The sequence below is a fragment of the Anser anser genome, assembly GCF_964211835.1.
Source record: "Anser anser genome assembly, chromosome: 3".
In the NCBI taxonomy this organism is placed as follows: Eukaryota; Metazoa; Chordata; class Aves; order Anseriformes; family Anatidae; genus Anser; species Anser anser.
The window spans coordinates 92,417,924-92,442,894 of NC_139722.1; the positions used below are offsets into that span (position 1 = coordinate 92,417,924).

General features: G+C 35.7%; 1 protein-coding gene and 1 long non-coding RNA gene across 5 annotated transcripts in view; both read left to right on the forward strand.

Annotated features, from left to right (window-relative positions):
- The window catches only part of BABAM2 (BRISC and BRCA1 A complex member 2), a 168,462-nt gene that overhangs the window by 49,793 nt on the left and 93,698 nt on the right, over positions 1–24,971 (forward strand). For all 4 annotated transcript variants that reach the window (XM_083832075.1, XM_083832076.1, XM_083832077.1 and 1 more), the window contains exon 6: positions 1,034–1,108. In XM_083832075.1, coding sequence (XP_083688201.1) covers positions 1,034–1,108 — 75 coding nt within the window. The remainder of the gene's footprint in view (positions 1–1,033; positions 1,109–24,971) is intronic.
- LOC310897923 lies at positions 1,119–24,480 on the forward strand. The gene is made up of 2 exons (XR_014582794.1): positions 1,119–2,284; positions 3,061–24,480. It is a non-coding gene; the product is annotated as an uncharacterized lncRNA (long non-coding RNA).

The following is a 24,971-nucleotide window of genomic DNA, read 5'->3' on the forward strand; positions in this document are numbered from 1 at the left end:
TGATTCCTCTGGCAATGCAAAGCATTTAAAATATTAAGATGAAATTCACCTACAGATCACTATGTAACTAAGTAGCATGCATATGCAAAAATAGGGCAGCATTAAAATGAAAAAGCAAACTTGTCTCAAGATTTTGTACTCAGTTGCAAAAAAGTAATGTTTAATGCTTTTGGTGCTGCCAATTCAGTGTGACAAATATAGCTGCTTTATGGCTATTTTATTGAATTACAAAATAGGGATGACAAAAAATTAATACAGGAGGAAATCAGACAACCATTTGTTTTTCAAAAAGAGCCAACTTCATTGCTTCATAACCAGGTGGACAAAGTCTGGCTTTAAGGAAGTGTATGAAACAGAAAGGAAATCCTTTCCATTTCCTTTGCATACACTTTATGCGTAAAATTCAGCAGCATGTAGGGGACGCTTGGCAAATTTTCAATAAACTGTTTTCTAAGTGTTAAGAATTGCATATTTCTGAAAAGAAAGTGCAGAGAGCATTCTAGCTCAGTTCTTTGTGTCTTCTGAAAAAAACAAACATTTTGATACATTTTCACCTTACCCAACTCAAAGTTTATTCTGTTATGTATACCTGCAGTGTTTGGGAAAATGTGTGTATTTTGACTGTTCTTACAACTTTGTCAAGTTTTTAACTTTGCTTTCAGATCATTTGCAGGTCTCACCGATCCTTTGTGCACAAATGAGTACAGACAAGATAGAACTGTGTTTAGGGCCTAACAAAGAATAGTCTAATTTTTGTCATTCACATTGTTGCACTCTGGCTACTTGTTGCTGTAGGCTTCACGGCAGTGATGTTTTATGGTTTTAAAGTGTTTTATCATGTAATACCTGTGGAATCTGTAAATTATTTCTTTTCATCTTCAGTAATTCCATTGAGAAATGTTCTTTTAACTCAGCCCTTCTGTTTGGTATGAGCTCCTACACATTTTTTTGGTTAATATTTCATCCTTAGTGCATTCAATTTGTGATTCTGTTTTAGACACCAGCTCTCATTAGTCTTATGCTTTTTCCGCAGACTGGTGAATTCTCAGCTCGCTTCCTCTTGAAGTTGCCTGTAGATTTCAGCAATATTCCTACATACCTTCTCAAGGTAAAATGAATGTCTAAGTTGACAGTGTCTGTTGAGAGATAATGAATTATTGAAATGTTCTTAGTAACTATTTTTACTTTCCTGCCCTCTTCCTCTCCAAGAGTTTGCAAGTGCACCATGTCTAAACCTGATTAGATGATGATTTGCTAATGTGGTATTGGACATATTGTTGTTTTAATGCCACTTTACCAGATAGTAAACATACACTTGTCATGCTAAAGAGCCTTGTAGAAGATTGCGTGCAATACCTGTGCTCTGTGGCTTTTTTCAACAGTCAAATTGCACCAGTAGTCTTGACAGTATAAGCAGAAAAGCAAACCAAATGTACCACTTCTTAACAGGGAATGAAAGCAAATGCTCATGACAAAAACTAAAGGTTTTGGTGATTACTTTACTTCATTGGTCTTAAAATAAACACTACGTTGACCAGACACTTTACATAATTTTAGCAAGGATGTAGGAGAGTAGAGTATTGGCATAAGTTGGAAAAAAGTATTTCTGTCTTTGCTGGGAAAGAAAAAACTGAGAAACTACCAACATGGAATAATTTGAAATGAGTGGTTTTCACAGCAGGTGGGCAGTCACTCTTCCAATCAGTTTCTGTGGAAGCCCATCACAAGGCCAATGTTACTATATTCAGAGTACACAGCGAAAGATGTGTCTAACATTAACGTCAGAATAAAGTGCCAGAACTCTTACTGCAGACAAGATTTGAGTCAGCTGATGCTGCCAACACCTATCTTTCCTTTAAACTACGTCTGACTCCTTACTCAGCTTTTTACTTTTAAATATTTGTTAAGGAGAGCAGCTACTTAATGTTTAGCAACTAATGTGTTGAAATGAAAATGTCAGTGTAGATCCAATGACCTCCTCTTCATCTTTTTGTTACAAGTCTTCAACTATTGTTAGGTCACAACTGCAAGTGTGAATCCTGAGTGTTTCTCCAAATAGGGTCTCAAGCTAAGAACCATGAAAATAAAGGCAGGCACAACTATTCTATAACTGAAATTTTTGATTGCAATCTGAGCTCAGGCTCCTGTGATCTCTCTAACTTCTATAGAATGCTCACTGTGTGAGTTCCTGCCTTTCTCAAAAGCCTCCAGATATTTTCAGTCTGTTGCAGCATCTGTCTTTCATCAGGGCCTTCTCTACTCACTTGATGGGGCAAAGTCAGAGGTAAGAGGGTTGGCCATGGGCTTTTCAGGAGTGGTGGCACTTAGGAGGAGGGTGCAGCAACAGTTCACCTGGACTGCAGAATTTTTGGGATAGGATTCTGAAAGACACTGTGGAAAAAAGGAGGCTGTGCAGGGCTATCATGAACTATGCCTGTTCCTTATCATCGTGTTCCTTCCTGAGGTCCAGGGTGCTGTATTTTCCAGGAACAGTTTTTAAATTGGTGAAGAATTTTAGGACGTGCATAGCCAGTATATTCCATATCTTCAGTCAAAGGGCTGTCTGTCACCTTTTTTCAGCCTCTAAGGAAATTACAAGACTTGGGATTGAAAGGTGGTGTATGATTTATTTCAGTAACTGTCATCATGTAGAAATCCTGTGATAGAAACAGTTTATACTTGTGTTTCTTACAGTAACATTTTAATGCGTGTCAGTACACTGTTTCTTACTATAATCCCCTATCATGTTCACTAACCATCTTCCACCTGCTGTAAGCAACGATGATATCCTGTGGATAGATCAGCAGCGCTCCACCACTGCTTCCTAGAGCATTATTCACCCTGAGTACTGAATGATTCAGTAGTCTGAAGGAGAATGTGTTTATTTGCATGCGTATGTAGATTGTTTGATGTGAGGAGGCATGCACAGAAGGACGCAGAATCAGAGTTTCCCAGTCTGCCTTTATTTTAACATTTCTAAAATCTTAATGTCTTGGTGTTACAGTTTTAAAATTAGTGGTTTTTTTTTGCACGTAATAACCTGGGTTTTTAAAATGGCAGGTCCTTTTTGATGGACAGCGTACTGACGAAATCCTTAGATTTCTTACACAGACTTCTGATATGCAAACTAATAGGTTAACTGTCTGTGGTAGAAGGCTGATGTTTAGTCTGGATGAATAGCCACAGGAGAAGAAATACAGTTTTATTCCAGCAGTGTTTGTTGACAGCAAAGAATGGTTTGACTCAGGCTCCAGCATGGACTATGACGCAGTACGCTGTAGCAGGCACAGATCTTTTGCCCCTATTGCCTTTAGCTCCTTGTATTCTGACATCATCAGCAGTATCAGTGTCATCTCATGTGGCAACAATATAAATGCAGATAGAGATTGTGGTTGAGATAATTATGCTCCAACTATTTCAAATTTACAGAGGTATTAAAAAAATTGTTTTTTTTTTTTTAAGCTATCCGCATGTATTTTTTTGGATGATACTTTTGACATAAATAGATCTGATTTTTGTAATGAAATAGGAATTTATTTGCAATCATATCTGCCAGTTATGTTGGCTTCAATGCTGCTTGCTGAATTATGGCACATGATGGAGCATCCATTAATGTGGAGGAAGTAATTGTCAATATATTATCCTGAAAGGTGGAAGAGCAGTCAGTAACTGAAGGCTGTTAGTGTATTAATGTTAAAAGTGGAGAACTGAATGCTGTGCTTGAATTATGTTCCAGTCTGTAGCCAGTCTCATAATGTGCAGTAGCTTCTCTGTAATGATTTACAAAGTTCAGACCTGTGTTATACTTCCCCTGTCACGGGATCTTTTTTATGTTTAATTAATATTCCCTGGATTAAAATCTGTTGAAATACTTAAAGACCATAGTTCTTGCCTCATTGATCATTCCTAGCACCCCAGTGGTTTGTCATGCTCATCTGAAATTTTTATCTATTTCATTAGGTAGTCACATTAGAAATATAACTGTAATATTTGTAATATAACTATATAATAATAATGTAATACAACTATAATATTTGAGTTAGAGGTTGTAAGCTGTGAGAATGTTCAGTAGTGTTACAGAATCTTTGAACCTGATAATACACTCATTTATTAGATCTTGCTCTGTCAACTTTGTACTGTTGTTGGTGAGAATATTTTCCTTATGATGAATAAAAACTGAAGGCATAACACGAGTTGGCCTGTTACGTACTGGAAAGGCTGATTTACCAGGTTATTTAAAGGCATTTGCTGCATTAAATTTAAAATTCAGTTCAAGTGTGCATATGTTTTAAGGAAAGTAGCTGAGTATATGAAAAAGTACAAAAATGGTTAAAAGAGCAGTGCAGAGTGCACAGTCTCTTGGTTTGAATTCTTAAATTCTACTCAGTGTTCTTTGGATATAATTTATTAGGAAGCACAATGCTGGTTGTAGTAATGACTGCAGCAGATCAATCTCTTTTCATAAGTTTCTGTGATGCATTCCTTCATATTTGAAAGAAAATGTATCATGCTTTATTTTTCATGCTGAATAACTGATGAGAAAGAAATGTTGGTTTACAGTGAAAATGTACATCTAGGAAAAGACACCCTTTTGTATCTTTTTCAGTTTACAAAATTACGCTTTCATACAAGGTTTTGAGTTGAATGTGGACCTTTTGTTCCAACTTTTACTTCTCTTATGCAAATCTGTTTGACATAAGTGAAACTTTTAAGCATTAAACAACTGCAGAATCAAGCTGGTGGCTCTGACTACTGCAAGGTTCATTACCAGTTAATCTTTCCCTAAGGTTCTCTTACTTGAGAAGAACCTGGCTTTGGTTCAGGAAAATATTTGCATCTGTATCTGTTTACTAGTATACTTTCCCTTTCATTTTTTTTTGAGTTGGATTTTCAATCACCACGTTCATTTTGGCTTAAATTCCTTTCTGTTCACTGCATAATTTTTCATTTTGAGACAGCATTGATAAATGGAAGTCTTTACTGTATGTACAGTTTCTGAAAGTCAGTTGGTACTTCACATCTATCTCTTTACAGATACCACGTATGCCAGAGTAATAATGAAGGTAATAGCCTTAGCATCTAAAATACCTCATCCAACTTTATTTTTATTCTTTGCAGTTTTAATCAGAGGGACTTATGTTATCATGAGTTATCAACGATAACTCATTAAACATCTCTGAGTAATTTGCAAATTGTGCTGGATTATGTGCCTATAGCGTAATTGCACAGAGTGAATGGACTTTAGAGCACGTTGCCAGTTACACTGTTGAAAACAAGACGTTGATATTTTTTATTCACTTTTTTTTAGGTTTTGATTAAATAATATGTACCCTGATTGCCACCTCCTTCCTATATGATTTGATTATATATATATATATTATATATATATTATATATATGTATTGATTTCCTATCTTTACATACCTGATTGTTGTGTCCTGGTGAATAGTTAATATCTGGACCAATTGTGCTTTTCAAGTGTAAGGAAATACACAAAGCAGACAATTTTTTTTAGAAGGCTTTTTTTAATCTTAGACTTTTTTCTAAAGAGATTTTTGTGATGACCATTGTATTCGACGCATATCTTTCAGAACTGAAACAAATAATAAACATTGTCTAGACACATTGCCAGGGGCAAAACAGTTGTTTGTAAGACTGTCAATGGAAAAGGTTTATCCTGAAGTTCAAATTGAAAGATAAGAGCACATATTTGTGTTTTTCCTTATTGTGATTTCATCATTTGGAAGTCTGTTAAAGACTTCAGGACAACTTCTGTTTACGAAGTAGACCAAATTCCAGGTACAGTGAAAAGACGGTATTACTTGTGTATGTCTGAGAAATCAACTGTAGCAGACAACAAACAGAAGTGTAGCATGAAGGGTCAGAGGAGACTTTTTCAGGCCAGTTTCTTTACTATTGCAATTTAGCACTTTGATTCAATTGACATCCTTCAAGGTTTGTGTTAAATTGCTGCAAATACCAAAATACAAATACATTTGTTTAAAAAAAAATACCTCTGCTAATTATCTCAAATTTTTGAACTAAATATTCTGAAAAAGTATATTAGCCTGTACTGAAAACCTTCCTCTGCTTTTAAACTTAATTTTGTTGCTAGCTGGCTTAATAAAACTTAATGTTTAGTGTCCTAAAGTCACAAAGTCAATGGCAAGAAGAAATTAGAGACCAGAACCTGACCTCACCTTTTTACACTACCCTGTTTTTATACTGTGCTGAGCAGCTGCTTCTCAAAATAGCATTGAATATTATGCAGTAAATAACCATTAACATATCTTCCCATACTGTGCATATGTCTTTTATGTTGGGTAGAGTGATGGACCTGTATGTCTTCTGAAGCTTGTCGTGTCTGTGGTGTCAGCTGTCATTTTACCTCTTTTACAAATAGGGAAACTGACAGTTGATAAGACTCATAGGTAATTCTGAAGTAGTACATAGCTACAGTTCACAATACTTTGACCATGCTTTCCATGGGGATCTTCTAAGCTAATACCTAGATTGCTATTAATCTTTTACTACTAAAGACTTTGTGACAGTGGCATGAAGTTAACTTCCTGAATTACATTCCTAATCTTAGGACATATGTAAGCCTTCTGAGCAAATACTTTAAATTATACAAATAGATGTCAGTATGATATTCAGTAAATTACTTATTGTACCAGCATTAAATTACTTAAACAGAATATTGAAACGTCAAAGATTGTTTGGATTTCTTCTGTTAATAGTTTAAAGGCAAACTTTATAGCATGCAATTATAATGAGCCACTGAGATTTTAGATTAGAAATAGGTCTGTGCAAGTTAGTACTGGCAGCGTTTGAAACAGAACAGTTTGTAGTAGCTGAAGCCAGTAAATCGTACAATCTTGAGGCCATGAAAATAAATGTAACCCGTGTGTGGAAGGCATCTATCAAGAAGAGATATCATTGATCCTTGTCTCTAAGAATCCTTCATTGTAGCCTGTGCCCCAAAATCTCCAGTTTTACTGTCCAGTTTTTTCATCAGAACATGCTTAATGGAATACCATCAACAAAGTGCTTTTCCTCCATATTCTGGCCAGCATCAGAGTTACCACTCTGTTGCCAGAAGCAGACAAACGCCAAACAGGGAAGCTTAAATAGTATGTGAAGTCAAAAAAAATATATATTTTTTAAAGTTATCCATGTCTTGGAGTGTTTCTGACTCAAAAACATCTTAAACTGCCAGAAAGAGTGACTTTTCGGCGATAAAATATTTTTAAGTGTGTTTTTTTATAGTAGCTTAAAAACATCAAATGTGTTAGTTGTAAAGTTTTTGTTTTTCTTTTTATACTTATTGGGAAGTTTCAGTGTTCACTGTAGGTAAAACTGTAAGATCTTACCTATTCCACTGTACAGAAGCATTATTCTTCTTTGCTACTCTTATTACTGCAGCCTAATTACTAACCTTGCAGAGTTTTGCTGAATAATTCAGCCCTCTTGGCTTTGCCATGAAGTCTACAGATTCTGGACTATTTCTAGCACCGGAAGGTTAAAAGTAAAATGTTACTGCTATAATTCAGTGAAGCTCCAAAATATTTACAGAAACTACAATTTAATTAGTCATCCTTTAATGATTTTATTCTAATATCTGTTGCACACAAATCAAGGGAAGCAAAACTCTATAATTTATAATCAGAACAGGTTATATTTGATTTTTATAAACTGATCAGTTTGATTGTTCTCACTAAATATTATTACTACTAACTTTTTCACAACAATGTGATTTGTTTGTAGTAAGTAGTTACTAAAACCACATAAAATGTATTAGAGTCAGGAGCACCTTAAGCTCCATATGCTGAAAGCCAAAAGCAATTTTTAAAATCTTTTTCTGTAATTCATTGGCAGATTTTGCTAATAGGATCTGTCAACTGGAACAGCTCATTCTGCACAGCTGATGATTTTTATAGGTTATGATCTTAATGTGAATCACAATCTCCAATCAACTGTATTTCTGATGACAGTTATATTTAAACATTTTATTTTTATAATGCAGTAGTGAAGGCAAGGGCTACCATATCTATTGTTATATTAAGTCTTACAGTGTTCATATAAATTTCTTTGTTTTTTTTCCTAATGTAATAGAACTATTAATTTGCTATTTTGAGATGAGTAGAAAGAGTTTTTTTCATTTTTCATTTTAAAAAAAAAAAGTTTACAAAAAAAAGCTTCTGAAGTTGAAAAGCCTTTTTTGCATATGGTGGGAAATTTTGTAGATATGTTATGTTGCGTGACTTGGTTCAGGTTTACTGCCTTGTTAGGGCTTGTAATTTATACTATTGCTTGACATTAGCATTATATGTATTGCATAGGAAGAATGGAATTCAATAGCCATAAAAATAATTGCAGGTTATTACATAATGGTGGTGCTTGTTTCATCTGTCATGGTCCACCCATACTATGTAAAACAAGCCATATACACTGTTCTGAAACTGGATAGAGGATTTTGAATTAGTAATTTTTTCTTCAGTTCCCAGTTGCTGCTGATTCTTTAAAGGAAAAATATTTAAGAAGTTGTAGAACATAGGATATGAGCATAGCAGTGTTTTTTGAAGACATTAACTGGCAAATCACATTTGCAAATATAGAAGTACATAAAGCACGATGGTAGGGTGTTAATGATATTTCAGTGTTGAGTCCACAGCCTCTTTCTACTATTAGGTGTCTTCCTTAAACTTCAGCTCAGAGCTTACATCCTACAGAAGCTCATGTTTTGAGTTTTTAAAGTCAATTTTACATACAAATGTTATTTACTGCTATAGTGATTTTTTTTTTCTGGCTCAGGTTACTAAAGTATGTCTGTCTTCTTAAGAAAGAATAGTGCTAACATGAATATATGCATGTATGATGATTTCATATGATGCTTAGTCATTCTTGTTTTGGCCTCCGTAATTTGCACTGGTAACTTCTTTCCAACAAATACACCCAACTACTGTGATGACTCTCAGTCTACGTTTTTGTTGTTGTTTAATATGTATTAGAAAAATAACTGTAGCATACTGTATTTCACTACTCGCTTTTATTTGGTTTCATAGGTTTAAAGGCTTAAGCCAAAAATATGAAAGCTTGACTGTTGAATCAGTTACTCTCAGCAGTAAACATTCTGAGGTTGGATGATCCATCACATACATTTCTGTTTAATTGATTAAAATATCATGAAGCATAAGGTAAAGAAAATCCATCATGTTGTTCTCCATGTTACCAAAAGAATGTACAGCATATCTCCATTAATTGCTAATGAATAATGTGCTTTATGTCACTATCAAGCTGTGCATTTCTGCAGTAACTTCTATGTAAAAAAGTTGTTGCTTGTTTATGTAAGATACACGTTGGTATTTTCTGGTTTAGAAGGAGACTTTTGATGGGGAAAGCTAAAGGAAAGACTTCCTTGTCCAGCAGCTTCTCAGTGAGACAGCGAAAGAAAGATAAATAAAGCTCAGACCTGTTGACTCTCTATTTCTTTGTTTCAATAATTTAAGTTTTCATGCTAGAACTTGTATGTCTTTTATGTGCTGGGACCTGTAATCATTGCAAGCAGCCTGTCCATGGGAGAGATGGGGCAGTGGGGAGGAGGATTAATTTGGCATTATTGTAGGCAATTAGGTGCACTGCATAGGTATTAACAGTTACCATGACATCAGAATTCAGGCAAAAAGATGTACATGAATTAAATGTTGGTTTTCAGTTACATAATGCGCTGCATGGAGTGCACATACAATATTTAAGTATACCCACGTAATATAGTTAGGAAGTACTTCTGCTAAAGGAAAATAGCGAATGAAGTTAAACTAACCATAATCCTTCAGCTGTCACCTTTCTTTTTCATTATTATTCATGTTAGCTTTGGTAATACACTGCTGAAATACGTACCTTTTTATGTATCTCAACTTGTTTATGTATTTGGAGATACCAGATATTCTATGTTTTACTGTAACATCTTTTTTGGGTCTAGAAAAATGTTAGACAACTGTGACTGATGTCTTGACTAAAACTGATGACTGACTGATGGTATGTAAATAATCAGCTCCTCATTTGCAAGAACCCTAAGGACAATGTGTTTGGTTAGCAGAGAATAAACACACTTGTTCCAAATTATTATTTTCATTGTTTAGCATTTGTAGTGTGTCCTAGATAAAATCATTAATTCTATCTCATTTCACTTAGACTCATTACTTTTTGAAAGTAATGTATGTTACTTAATTTTCACCTTAATATTGTACAATGATTAGATTAGCTCTTCAAATGGAGGCCAAATTACACAGATTACCATTTTGCCACACACATAGAAGTATTGTCTCTTTATCTACATAGGCTAGATTAAAATAGTAACTTAATATATAAATGACTATTTTATGTATTGTAACAGTAATTGTGACATATGGGGGGAAAAACACTCTATTTTTTAGACAGGACTTGAAGCATAGAGGAACAAGATGTACCCAAATTTACCACAGGATCCTGAGCTGTGAATAGAGAGCTTGTCCAAGGCCTTAACTGGAATGGTGTTCTTCTTCTCCCCTCTCTTGTCATAAACTTAGCAATTCATCACAATTCAAATGAGCAATCATTCAGGTCCTTTGCATTTGTGCACACTTTTCTTGAAGAAAACAAATTAATGCTCTCAGCAAGGAGAATTGTATGACTTCAGAGTTGTCTGAAGTTTTTCCTCATAGGCCATTTTACTACTGATAAGATTTTTTTATTTCTCTCTCCTTAAAATTCTTTACTGTTCTTTTGGGAGCTTGAGTGTCTTAAGTTCCTGTTGTTTTTAGTTATCATGGACACCTATTATCATTGGACAGTAACTTCAAAGATATGATATTGACTCATATAATTCAACTTTTCCATTGCAAAACTGTACAGTGCTTTTTCTCTTTCTACCAAACTATATAATTGAAGCAACACCAAAAAGCCTTGGCATTAAAAAACTAGGGCTCAACATTCTAGCTATTGGTCTAAGCAATAAAAAGCATTCAATTTCAATTTCTAAAAGGAGTGAGATGCTCGCTCCCTGTGTGCCAGTGACATGAGTGACAATGAACAATTATATCTTATCAGGCTCTTGTTAAGGTTGCACTCAGTTTCATCAAGCTCTGTGTCTCTTATGATGCTTAGAACTGACACAATACCTTCCTTCCAAACTTCAGAAAGCACAGCAGTGTTCTGCATTACAGAAAAACACAATAAATGTTTTACCGATTAAAAAAATGAAACAAATGACAGAGCAAGTATTGACAGTGTGTGAAATTTGACTTGCTGTCTGATAGTCCTCTCTGAGCCAGAAGTAACTAAGATAAAATTTTAATTTGATCTTCTTTACAGTCTTCATCTTTGCTTACAAATAGAACGCTTGCTTTCTAGGTAGAATATAGTTCTGTGTATGTCCATTTTGTTTTTATGCATGTCATGTATTTTGACAGTGTATGTAAAATGCTATTAAAAAGGTGGTAATTTACCTTGTTCTGTGTAATTAACCTCAACTTCAGAAGAGCTAATGAACAGAGTATCTGTTTATCTTGCATTAAATAATCATTTCTAGAATGGTAACTTAAGTTGCTTTTCAAAGTTTTTATTTTTGCATTTAAAATATGAAACCACCGTTGAAACGTTATTTCAAGACTAGGAAATAAGTAGATGGATGCTGGGTAATAAAAAAAAGACTTATTTAGAGCAGGCAGCGTACTTGGAAGAAAGATGAACAACCAGGATTTTTGCAACTTGTTTGGTAGGCCGAAAGAGTTGTGGTGCTAATAATATGAAACTCTAAAACTGCATGCTTTATGGGCTCTCAAAAACAAAAGAAATGTTGGAGCACAATTACCAGAGGGAATCTTCTGGTTGCAATAGCAAATGTTCCATGAGAAGCTGTGCAACTGAACGTGTAATAAACAAGGCTGGCATTTCAGGATCGTGTTCTTGCAGCATTGGTTTTACCGTACGGCAGCAACCGAAGACATTCTTTTTCTTATTTACCACATGTTGCCAGTTCCTTCTTGAAAAGATGTGTGATCAAACTGCAGCCCAGTTTATAGGCCTTCAGGCAATGATAGTATCAGATTTGGGAGACTATACCTGTTAAAGCAATGTGGAGGCATATATTATCTATCTGACTCATGGAAGGCAGTATTGCAGTCTGCAGAGTTATTTTTCTTTGGCTACTTTATTTATAAAACTTCTGAAAGTAGCTGAATAGCCCTTACCTAGAAAAATGCTGTAGATAGCCTTACACGAGCAACACAAAAATGTTCAGTAAGATAAGTAACTGTGTATGAATAAATAATGTATTAATAAAATCCTTCATTACTGAATAAAAAAGAGGAATAAGACTACAAAGCTAATATAACAGAAAAGAACTGAGAATCATTAGAAGCCTAGTAAGAAAAAAGATGCATATGAGATTGAAAAATCGCAGTCTTGTAGGTTTGAAGGGTTATAACAAATAGGATTTAAAAAATAGTAATTTTGTTGTATAGTTCAGCAAGACAAAAGGTGAGTGTGCTTAGTAGGACTGCACTTACAGAGGAGGGTGATGTGTGCAGTTTCCTGACAAACACAGATGTATGTTTTAAGTAAAATCGCCTGGTTTGTGAGCAGTAGAAATAGAGAAGCACCATTTCATATGGGTTTAATCCCTCACCTCCTTTGGTTCTCCCATGTTCCTCATGTAGCCATTTGACATGTGAGATAATTGTTTTAGCTGGTTGGCCCCCCAGTTGCCAACATTCACGGCAAGCTGCACTTATCTGTCTCTGTATTTTTCCAGGTAAGCACTTGTCTGTCTCCTCCACCTGACTGCTGATCTTCTTATAGCCTCTGTGAACTTTATTTAGCTTTGAAAATGGGATGGGGAAAGGTGGTGGAGAAAGTGATTGGAGGTACATCTGAAAATGTGGTCACATACACTGGATCTGAAACCAATTTAAATGTTTTTTTTTTTTTTTAACAAACAAACAAAAACCAAACAAACAAAAATCCAGTATGCGTAGATTGGAATAAAAAACTTGCTGACATTGGAAAGTTTTTCATCATCTAAAAAATGTTGCTGGAGTGGGATGATTGCCTAAGCAGAATATTTACTTGATTAGCACTGAGCAAATGTGTTGAATTTGTTTGTAAACTCCTTTGTGCAACCTCCTCTTCTATCAGCTTTGTTTAAATCACTTCACAAGAACGCCCATCCAAGGGCCCACTTAAAAACACATCTCGAGTCAGGCCATCGGAGCAAGAACAGCTGTGGTAGGTCAAGCTGCAGTACCTTCTCTCCTTCCTCCAGAGTTTTTCATCGCTGTTACTGCGATGGCAGTAGCTCTCCCTTCACATGAGCAAAGAGAATCCAAAATGTTTTCAGCATGAAGAGAGCTTAACAGCTCATTTTGGTATGGAAAAGATACTGGGTGGACAGAAAAAGCGAGAGTCTGAATTTGTAAAGAAAGATGAGTAATCTGTGTTATCGTTTTAAGGCGTAATTTTGGAAGGTACTATCAATTAAAATATTTACAGCTATACAAAATACTTTAGGGTGCTTTCTGAATCACAGAAAGTGGTAACAAATTTTATCTGTTCATATTCTAATTTTAAAGTCTTTGAAAAATGCAGTGAGATTCTTACTGTGGTTAAAGTTGTGGCAGTTTAGTGCATGTAAACTTTAAAAAACACTAGTTTGAAACTTTCACAATATTGTCTATGCATATTTACTTATTTCTCCTGTGCATGTATGCATTCAGATCGTTAAAAACTATCACATGGAGAATAATTTATCTGAAAATGTTCATTTTATTATTTCTAAGTTTTTTTCAGGAATGTTCACTTTTGATGTGGCCATTAGTTGCAAACCAGCTTCTAACATGCTGAAAGCTCTGTAAATGTACAGCAAATAATTTATCAATGCTGACTGAGAAAGGAATGTTTCAGAACCTCAGCAGCATCCTGTTAAGTAACCATCTGCAAATATATTAATTCCATAATTTTAACGGACTCCTTCCCTGATTAATCAATGACCTTATTCTTTTAAGCGTGACTGTCAGGACTTGTCTTCCTAACAAATCTCTTAAGCCTGGAGCATGTAAGGCTTCATCCCCATCTTCAAACTGTGTTAAGTCAAGAAAACGTTGTGGTAATGTGGGCATCACTTGTCCAAGAACATTAAGAACCTTGGTCAGGATCTTTTTAACCATAAAAGGCTGTGTGTTATGCTTTCTTGTTTTGTGTAAGTTGGAAGGGAGTGGAAAAAAATACAGAAGGAATTTTTATTACTGGGAACTATTTCCCTCCAAACAGTACATGAAGGAATAGCATGTCTGAAAAAAGATGTTGGCAGGGAAGTGGTAGTATGAACTACGTGTTGTTGCTGATAAATGTTAGCCATAGGTGAAGAACATATTTAAAGTTCAAGTTTGGCTAACTGCAGAAACATGATTTTTTTAAAAAAAGTTAATTTTTAGACAGTTACTTGTTTTTATCTGTTTGTGTTAATCCTTCTGTGACCACCAGGCCTGATGCTTTTTTTTTTGTTTTGTTTCCCCATACCTGGAGGTTGCTACCAATTGCAAGTGGTTAAAAGCTTATCTGTAAAGTGGAAAGAGTAAAGGTACTTAGCGTTGTATTGTGTGTTTCCTGGAACCTGCAGATGGAGAGAGGAGTTTTTCAGGGTGCTTCCACTGGTGCTGGTGGACAGAGGTAATTGTAAATTTTAAGTTGTTTAAAAAAAAATCCTGGATATTGATATTATTTAGGATGGGGAAATAATACATTTTTGTTTTAAGAAATAATGAAATTATTTTTAAAAAAAAGTTCAAAAATGTATAATCACTTCTACAGTCTTTAAATTTCATTTACTTTTTAGGGGTGCATTTCCTTTCTAATTTTATCAATATTAACAAAATTCTTCTTACTCTCAAGCTTATCCTTAAGGGATCTAAAGTGTTGTGCATACAAAGGAAAGTATGCTCCCTTCTGTTTCCATGGGTGATATGGCTGGTTAGTATGGTATACATATATCACATGTCATTAACTGTAAGGACTTAGATGTTTATGAGATCCTCTGCAGAAGCCCAAAGACTGTTAGTATTTTTAAAGCCTCTACTGCGGAGTGAGTGTCAGTGTCTTCTCTTCCCATATCTCAAAGGGATGAAGCTACTGCAGCTCAATGTGAAGCACTGAGAAGCACAAAATTTACATTCTGCTTTGTTTTCCACAGGGGATTGGAAAGGGGTTCAGGATGCTGTAGATAGGACAAATAACATAATCTCTGATTTTCATGCATAAAATGAAAATATATGCTTCTAGAAAACCGAAAAAATGGCAAAATGTGTGACATACAATTTCACATTCATATAATGTTTTGTTTCTTTATTGCATTTTTAAAATTTCTTTCCATAACACGTTATTGGTTGTATAATCATTTCAGTTATTTGGAGGTATTTGCATGCTTATTTAGACAGCTTTCCAGTAAGTGTGTTTGTAATATGTGCTTGTAATTTAAGAGCAGTGAAAGAATTCGGAAGAGTGCTTGTCTTTTTTTCTGAAAAAAGACTGGGATAACAAGAGTAAAGTTTCCTTATTTCAGCTGTATTTTACTACCATGTGCTTTGTAGAAAGTTAGTATGCTCTGAATAGGAGATTCAATATGTAGATTTTGAGCAATAAAATGTCTACAAAGCATTGTGCTTATAAATAAGTGCAAAATAAGGAATGTATATTACCACATAACTTTTTGGAATGTTGATACGGCTTCACTGGATATACCTCCTTAGTTTGTCTTGCACAAATTCAGAGAATAATAGTAATCAGACATTTGCATTAGTTTTTTTTCAGTAATGATAATCAGGTCACTTGCATTTGGAAACAAGGAGGGAGGCCCTGCTCATCTGTGATTCAAAAGTTATCTCATTTTTGGCTTTAAAATGATATTTTGCCTGGAGTGTCGAGCAAATGTCTACATTATGGTTGGTGGGTTTTCTTCCTAGTTTTGCAAAGAAATATACATTATGCTTCATGTTGTGGGAGAGGACTAGCTAGTAGATTAATTTCCCTGTGTTTGTGTTAGAAAAAAGAAGAGGTTTCTGGTCCTGGAAAGTGATCAAGGCGAGAAGTATTATGACTCCTGTTATGAAACCAGTTGCAAGCAATTTTTTAAAACCAAATATTTCAGATGCCTTTCTAGAAAAACTGTTCTAATGGCCCAGTTTGTGGAGGCTTGGCCAGTCGAGAGATGACTGAGTTCTTTATTCTCTGAGAGCTGTGTTCTGCTCTCATTGAAGTCAATAGGAACATGATCAGAGAACTATATTCATAAACATAGATTTTCAAACCATCTGAAATACGAAGGGTAATTATATGGCATTATATATAAAGGCTTCTTTGTGTTATATGCTTGTTCTGTGTTTCAGAGGGATAAATATATACAAAAATTGAGGGTGTGTCAAAGCAGCAAAACTGGTTCAGACAGGTAAAAGCATTTGAAGTGGTGTCTTTTTCACCATTAATAGTTTTCAGTTTGTCTCAGTATTGCTGCATCAATATTATGAATCCTATTTTCAGGGTTATATTACTCCTATACAAGTATCAGGCTGAAATATCAGCGAAAGCTGTCTTATACTGGGAATGCCTCTGCAACTTGTAATTTGTTTGGGGGGGGAGTTTTTTTGGGAACCAGTTGCTGGTAGTTAACGGAAATAGTATTAATATGCTCTTGCTTTTCAGCAGCGATGCAGAACTTTGCACTTGGGATCTAACAGTTGAAAAATACTGACTTAAGCACTATAACACTTCAGTCACTGATGAGATGTATTAATATCCACTTTTGGAAATTGGGATACTGATTAATGAAATTTTGCTAGTGACAGAACAGAAGTAGGAAGTTGGTCGTTGTGACCTTGAACCCATGGAGTATCAAATAAAATTATTGCTTTATCTGCTAATTTTTCTTGTGGCTGTCGACCTAAATTTAGTACATTACTTATTAATAGGTGAGTACAGGCTGTTCTGTGTGCTAGTCTTTGTCCATTTGAGTATTTGTTTATCATGGTTGAACTTTCTGCAATTTAAAGAGCTGTCATTCAGTAGATGTTTTTAAATCTTTAAGTAACATTCTTTAATGCCGCAGTGTTGGAGGGAGGGAGAAAGTGAGCAGCTTTAATCATTTCAGCCAAACTAAAAAGACTCAAAAGAATTGTTTTATATGTTTTATATGTTTGTTTTTAGCCTAGGGATACCTTTAAAATACTGTTTTAACCTATTTTAAGCGTAGTTTGAATTGCTACCATTAAATTGTGTATGTGTGAATTTAAACTTCTTCATCCTAAGTTTGTTTAGCTAAATCCAACTTCATTAAGTGGGAATTAATGTAAAAGTACAATGAGAAACTGCCATAGGCTTCTAAAAAGACATATGAGTCCAGCCTAGTGAACAGACACCAGGTACCCACATTGCATGAGGTTGCTCTACTTACTGGAGCTAGGTTTGTGGCAGCATGTGTATAAAGCCCAGGTTTTTCATTCTATTGCTTAAGTTCCCTAAAGAATTACAGCCAAGGATCTCCTATTAGACTTTGCATTATTACTATGTAAAATTATTACTGTGTGGGATTATTTTACAGTGTAAATAGTAATACAGTAATTATTACTATGTAAGAGTGAAGAACAGTGTTTAGGTGGCTGGGAATGTATGTATTTCTCAAAGAGTAAACCTTTCTTTATCTGAAAAAATTGATCAGGAGCATCGCAAAATGTGCCAAAAATCTTTGTAAGAGCCTCTCTTAGTAGTCAGTGCATTATGTCACTTACCTCCCAAGTCACAAATGTAAGTTGTGGTCCCATTCATTGTCCTGGTAATGCATATTAGAAATAAATTTCTGTAGCATGAAGTCTCAAGAATATATTGCTTTTTATCGGTCTGTCTCAAAATCTAATCTGATGCAGTATCAGAGATCTTCAAAGGAAACACATTTCTATGTTCTAACCAATTAGTCCAGCAGTGTGTTTTCTATGATGAAGTTAGCAGGTGAGGATGTATGAGCATTTATAGAAAAGTCTTTTCACAGCAACATTGTGAAATTGAAGAGTTTCTCAAAATTGAAGAAAGGATTGTGTTATTCATGTTAGCAGACACTGCACGGAAATATTTTTTATTTGAACCAAAAAATATATAGTTTTTTCTCTGAAAATTATTTAAAGTGGAACACTTTTGCTGCAGCCTGGTAGTGTACATTCTAAGGGGGTAGGTGTTCACCAACATAACTAAGCCATGGAAGATGGTTTTCAATAGCATCGTGTTAATTTTCTTCAGCAAGCAGTAAGAGAAGACCTCACCTGCTTTGTTCAAGAAATTGAAAACAATTGAACAAATATTATAGCCTCATGAAAATTAACAATGTCTATGCCCACTCTTATCTTTCTTTCGCTTCTCCTTCCCCTAATTGCTCCTGTTTTTGTGTTTCCAAAAGCAATTAAAAATCAAGGAACAATATTATCTGAATTTTACTCCCATCCTCCCCACATGATGACTGCAGTGTTTACAGACTTTGAGCCCTTACAGTTCAGACTTACCTCCTGTTCTGTTTTTAACCTTTCTGTAAATCAAGACAACATTTTGTCTTAAGCTGTTTTCACTGTATCTCAGAAACTGAACGAATGACTTTCTGTGGAGCTATACAAACAACACTCATTTCACCATCTGTCTTAAATCTCCACTTTCTAAGCTTACTGAACCTTAAGAACAACTTACCGTGGACTTGCTGCATGTACCCCTCATAGTCATCTCAGCCATCTATCTGCCTGTACAACAACATACAGACTTTCATCTTTCCTTCTCAGGAATGGCTTTTCAATTGGAGGCAGCAGCTTCTAGAAGTAGTAGAGGACTACTACGCATTTCTGCGAAGGAACTCTTCATAAATTGTCACATCAAAAGTTTACCTTCAGTGTTTCAGAATTTCAGATAAATTAGTTTGTTCATTTAGCTGTAATTTTAGCTCAGTTTCCAAAGGAAATGATATATAAGTGATTTTATTGAGTGTCTGTTACGATCTCCCCTTTTCTCCAATAAGTTTTAATCCATTGGCTAACCAAATCTGGAAGACATATAGTGTTAAATAATCAAGCTTTTATGGAGAGATACGAAAAATAGCACCTCCATTTAACTGCAAACAAAAAACAGTTGTTTCATGTACTTAGTTTGGTTGCATAGCTGCGTTTGCCAGTTGCATGCATATATCTTCAGCACAGTCAAGAAAAAGTGAAAGTCAGTAATTCTCTCGCGCAATGAAAGTGTGTCATTGAGCGCATTAGAAAGAAGTGGGATTACTTTATAGCTTGGTTAGAGAACAAAGAACACACAAGAAGAAAAACAGACTTTTTGTTCTGCTGCTGCGAACCAAATTGTCTGCAAGTCTGAAAAAGAGAACAAAAAAACCTGAAGTCCTTGGGTATATATGTTGAACACATCATAATGGAATTAAGCAATGCTGAAAAATCTAGGCAGTTTGTGGTTTATAAAAAGGTAGTCTTTGAAGCTATTTTACTAGAGAGAATCTTCATCTTTGGATTTCATCAGCAGATACACTGATTTGAAGTTCAATTTAATAAAGTAATGTTCACCCACCAAAAGATTGCTCTGTCCTGGGGCTTTTTGCAAAGGCTTTTTAAGGAGGGTTTCTCTTCATGTGACACTTTGCTGTTGTCCAGCCTTCCACAGAAGATGTAAACCTTGACAGAGAGGTGTTATGGTCAGAAATAGGACAGGTCTGTTCATCTTCCATCAGTTGGTGGTGGTCAGAAATCATCTAGACTGGATCTTTTATGTATAGTGATTAAAATCTTAGAGGTAAAGTAGCTGTATGTGTAATTCACAATATATTCAACAGTATACTTCCTATTTTTTTCTAAAACTAAATCTTGACTGCTACAAAGTTGTGGTAATAGGTCATGATTATGGCTCCATCCAGGATGATGTTAGGGAAACAACCCAAGGTGCATGTTGTCGCAGTAGGTGTTAACAGGGAGGACTTGCTCGAGTGCATCAAATATGTACACACTGACATTGCATATATTCATTAGGAGTATATCAGAAAGTATTAGCTACTACAGAAATGTGTATTTCTTACATAGTTAATGAAATGTTTCTTTTGTCTAACTAATGAGATGCTTTGTGAAACGCTGTCACCTGGCTAAGAGTTCAGGGAATCAAGGTACACATCTTTCTGGTATCTAGTGGACTGATGCAGTGTATCTAACATTTTAAGTAAAAATTCACTGTTTAGCCAAGGCTTTAAACACTGAATCCTAATTTTAAACCATACCTTGTACTGAAGCTTGCTGGTCCTGGTGCTGTTCATAAGACTTGAGTATGTGGTTAAGTGGTTTCTTGAAGTAATTTTCACAACTTTACTTACATATAGTTGGAATAGTTTTTAAATTCTTCCTTTTTGCCAAAACTGAGAATCTCCCTTGTATTTTTCTTTCAGTTCCTTGTTGATTCATTTCCATGTCCTAGACCTTCTTGGCAGAATGTTCTCAAATCTATCCTCCTTTCATTTTTAGTCCTCTAACTTGTAGGTTTATCTTTAAAGATCTAAAATTCACAACAATTCATAACTGCATTGAACTGTTTAAATTCATTACTACTGTCATCCTAGCACCAAATCCTTCTACTCTACTAAATAACCTAAAGCAGTTCTTCGTAAATATTATCTGTTATCCCAGAGAAACCCTTAGTATGTGCAAAACAGTTAGAATTTGGGTGGTACATTACCACAGATATATTAGTGTGTTCCAGAGTGAAACTTGGTATGGTAAAGAATGGTCTTCAGGTAACTCCTTTTGTTGTTCTAGGATAACTTGTTGTGAGGTCTACAGAAATTAGTTAATTACAATCCAAAGCAAACAAACATAAGGAAAAAAAAAAAAAGGATGTTTAGTTTTGTCTCTGGACTTTCCCCAGGTATCTTTGTACATCTGCCTTCCAGATAGTAAAGACTTCTAAAAGGGACTGCTCCTCTTTTAACAATAGACCATCAAACATGTGGTCACCACAAAACCAGTTATTATAGTGCAACTAATAATTATAGTAATCTTGTGAAGATTAAAGTTTTAATGTAAAGCATCTTGGAAGCCAATTTCATAGATAGGAAAATACCTGCAGAGTGTATTTCTTGATTTGGGAACACTGTATCCTTGATTAATGGAGTGGGGTTTGATCTTCTCTCAGAATGAATGAAATAAAAGTATTGGGGGTAGGAAAACAGATACAAATCTGTAGATGTTGAATAGTCCTAGTAGAAAAGGATATGTTTTATATTTATTAAAAACAGACAGACAACCATTTACCATAAACATATATATTTGGATACAGGGTAGTCTTAAGACAAGCTGGTGTCAAGTAAGTGCAGTTCTTCTGAGTGAGAAACCAAGACAGATGTGTTTAAAACATCAGCTTATATTTCAGCCTGGAGGTGACTCAAGCAGTGGAAACGTCTGATGCCAGAAAGATCAGATATGCCATGAAAACTAATAAAGAAATAAAACACATTACAAATTGTTTCAGTTAGCTTGGAATAGTGATGAATTGAGTGTGGAGGAGGAGAGAAGGAAATTATATAATTTCTTCAGAGAGGAGAAAGAAAATATTGGAACCTTCTTTTCATGTCTGCGTCACCGATAAAATCGGGAGAGCGTTAATGCCCAGCTGAAAAGCCATTTCAGAAGTACAGCTGTTGGAAAACTGGAAGAGTCTAGAAGTTTTGATATTGGTTGTCTTAAGGAGACAACATAGGGGCTAAAAATCATGTGCTCGCAAAGAGCCTGGGAACCTGTCAAGAGAACTGGAGGTTTGATCTAGAGAGAGCTTTCCACCAAGTCTAAGTAGAGCGAAGAGTAGTTTCTGCCAGTCAATTAACCGCTCTGCTCTGTGGAGAGGAAGTTTTGTTGTGGGTCTCAAGTTTTGTAGTTAATAGGAAGTTCTTGTTCATGACACAACTGTCTGGGCTGCAAGGCCAGAGTTGGTGAGATTGTATTTTGGGTCCTAAAGGAAGCAGAAAAAAAAAAAAAAAAGGAGAGGGTAGACAGATCTTCTGTGTCATTTAAGTTAATTACTGCAGTGACTAGCTGGTAACTACTAAAGCTGTTAAAAGAGCCTGAACATACATGTTCACCTGCATATTTCATGGGTATGTCTAAAGAGCTTATGATAAATTTGTGGAAAGGAAGATGAAGGTTACTAAATTGGCATATCTTCTCATGAAATATAATCTTCTAACACATTCAGTCATAGGTCACTTTACCATGGCTTGCAGTTAGTGATATTTCTTGAATTATTTGAAACTAGTCTAGACACTACTGTAGGTTTTATTGTTGCAAGCAGCTATACCTTTGAAGGGAGTACCTAGGGGAGCTAAAGTAGAGGGTCCATTTCCAGTGTATTCAACTCTATGGAGCTGTATTTAGATTATAAAATTAAACCAGTCTGAGTTTGTTTTCCTGGATTTATCATAGAAACATAGAATGGTTTGAATTGGAAAGGACTTTAAAGACCATCTAATTCCGACCCCCTGCCATGGGCAGGAACACCTCTAACCAGACCAGGTTGCCCAAAGCCCCATCCAGCTTCTCTCATTCACCACCTGTTCCAGTGCTTCAGCACCCTCAGAGTAAAGAATTTCTTCCTTATATCTAATCTAAATCTACCCTCTTTTACTCTAAAGCCATTCCCCTTTGTTCTATCACTCTGCTCCCTGACAGAGTCCCTCCCCTGCAGGCCTCCCTTAGGTACAGGAAGGCCACTGTAAGGTCTCCCCAGAGCCTTCTCTTCCCCAGGCTGAACAACCCCAACTCTCTCAGCCTGTCTTCACAGGAGAGGTGCTCCAGCCCTCTGGTCATCCTGGTGGCTCTCCTCTGGTCTTGTTCTAATAGATTCACGTCTGTCTTTTGCTGGGGACACCAGCACTGAGCGCAGGGCTCCAGGTGGGGTCTCACGAGAGCAGAGCAGAGGGGGAGAATCCCCTCCCTCGTCCTGCTGGCCACGCTGCTTCTGATGCAGCCCAGGACACGGTTGGCTTTCTGGGCTGCAGGCTCACATCTCCGGCTCATGTCGAGCTTCTTATCTATCAACACCCCCGGATCCTTCTCCTTGGAGCTGTTCCCAATCCATTCTCTTCCCAGCCTGTATTTGTGCTAGGGACTGCCCTGACCCAGGTGCAGGGCCTTGCGCTTGGCCTTGTTGAACCATGAGGTTCGCACAGGCCCAGTGTTTGAGTGCAACCCTCCAGCCAATTCCTTATCCACTGAAGTGGTCCACCTGTCAAATCCACGTCTCTCCAATTTACAGACAAGTGTGGGATGATTTATTGTTTTCAGTGGTGCTAGGATTACAATGAAATTTATCTAATCTGGAAGCCTAGGTAAGTATTGAGTAACCATAAATTTATAACAGATTTTGAAGTACATTGTGAAAATGACCATTTGTCCTTGCTTTTACAGATACCAGTGAAAATGCAGATAGATATATTTTTGAAGAAATCAGATTTATTATAATTGTCATTCAAACATGAGTTGTTACATTGCTAATGAACTGCACATAACAGAAACATATGGCTATTGCTTTGCTAGCAGAACTGCTGTAGTTTAATCCCATGGCTATATAGTCTGCAGCACCATGAAGCTAATACAAAGGAAGGTCAGTTGTCTGCACAGCTGTAAAGGAAAAGTAAAGTACTAAATGGTGTTGGTTTTCAGTATCGATGCCTAGCAGTTCCTTTTATTGGGATGACATGAACAATATTCACATACTCCACGGACAGCTCCTAAAATTTTTGTTGTTGTACACAACCTATTTCTGTTACTATTTACAGTTTTACTTAGCAAGTTTTCATATTCAGTAATGTTTTGCAAAAATGGACCTTGCATTAGGAGTGTTCCTGGGATTCTATATGTGATGTTGTTTCATTGTATGCCTTTTCATCTATGATTTTCCAAAGAATCAAATCCTCCTGTTAGATTTTAAACAGTAAAAACATATTGCTGCTATTAGTCGTATTGTTTAATATATTCATTTTTAATTAGCATGGGCTTTTATACAGCTTTATCTCATGGCTAAAACATGAACTATGTTTTATGGCTAAAGCATTTTTTCACAGCCTTTTCATTTGAAACTAGATGTGTTGTCTAACTTAAAATATCATCAACCTTGCTCATTCCCTAGTATTTTTCTCGATTTACAAAGAAGCAGAAATTTTTGTATTGGAAGGCAGCGCAGGTTTGGGAACTGTGTGTGTGCACCACATGGTTTTCCTTTTGCAACTGCCCTAGAGTTGCAACATGCAGAATTAAAAGAGTGGGTCAACATTTCAGCTGTTCTTAATGTTCAGAGAATAGCAAGATAGCATGGGCTTCTAACGTATTTGCACCCCAGAAATAAAAGATGATAAATATTTTATTTCTAGATAAACACTATAAAGTTTTTTTTAAAAAAAAAAAGAGGCAATTGTATACTTGAGATACCAAAACAGTAGAAGCAATTCTAAAAAAGCAAGTTGCTGATGGTAAAAAGATTAATTAGAAGAATTGACCTGAATTTGGCAGCTGTAGAGAAATCCCAGAATGCACGTGACTTAAATCTCCCCTTTCCCTTGATCCTTAAAATGCTGTTGGCTACAGTTTTGTCACTGATAAAAACAACTGTTTTGTCAGTAGCTGCTGAGTAGGAAAGGCTCAATGGTTTCAGACTTGCAGCTTGCTAATGTACATAGAAATTTAAATATTGCTATTTAACATTGTGGTTTTAGTGTTTTTTTTTACCATGACATCTTAATTATTGGCTCCTTTTTTTTTTTTTTTTTCCTTTCCTGGCATGTCCTTCTGCTAGCAAAGAATATTTCTTATTCAGTTTTATTTTTAAAGTGACTTCCAAATCTGCACTTTTATTAAGCTATTTTTTAAACTCTTTACATTT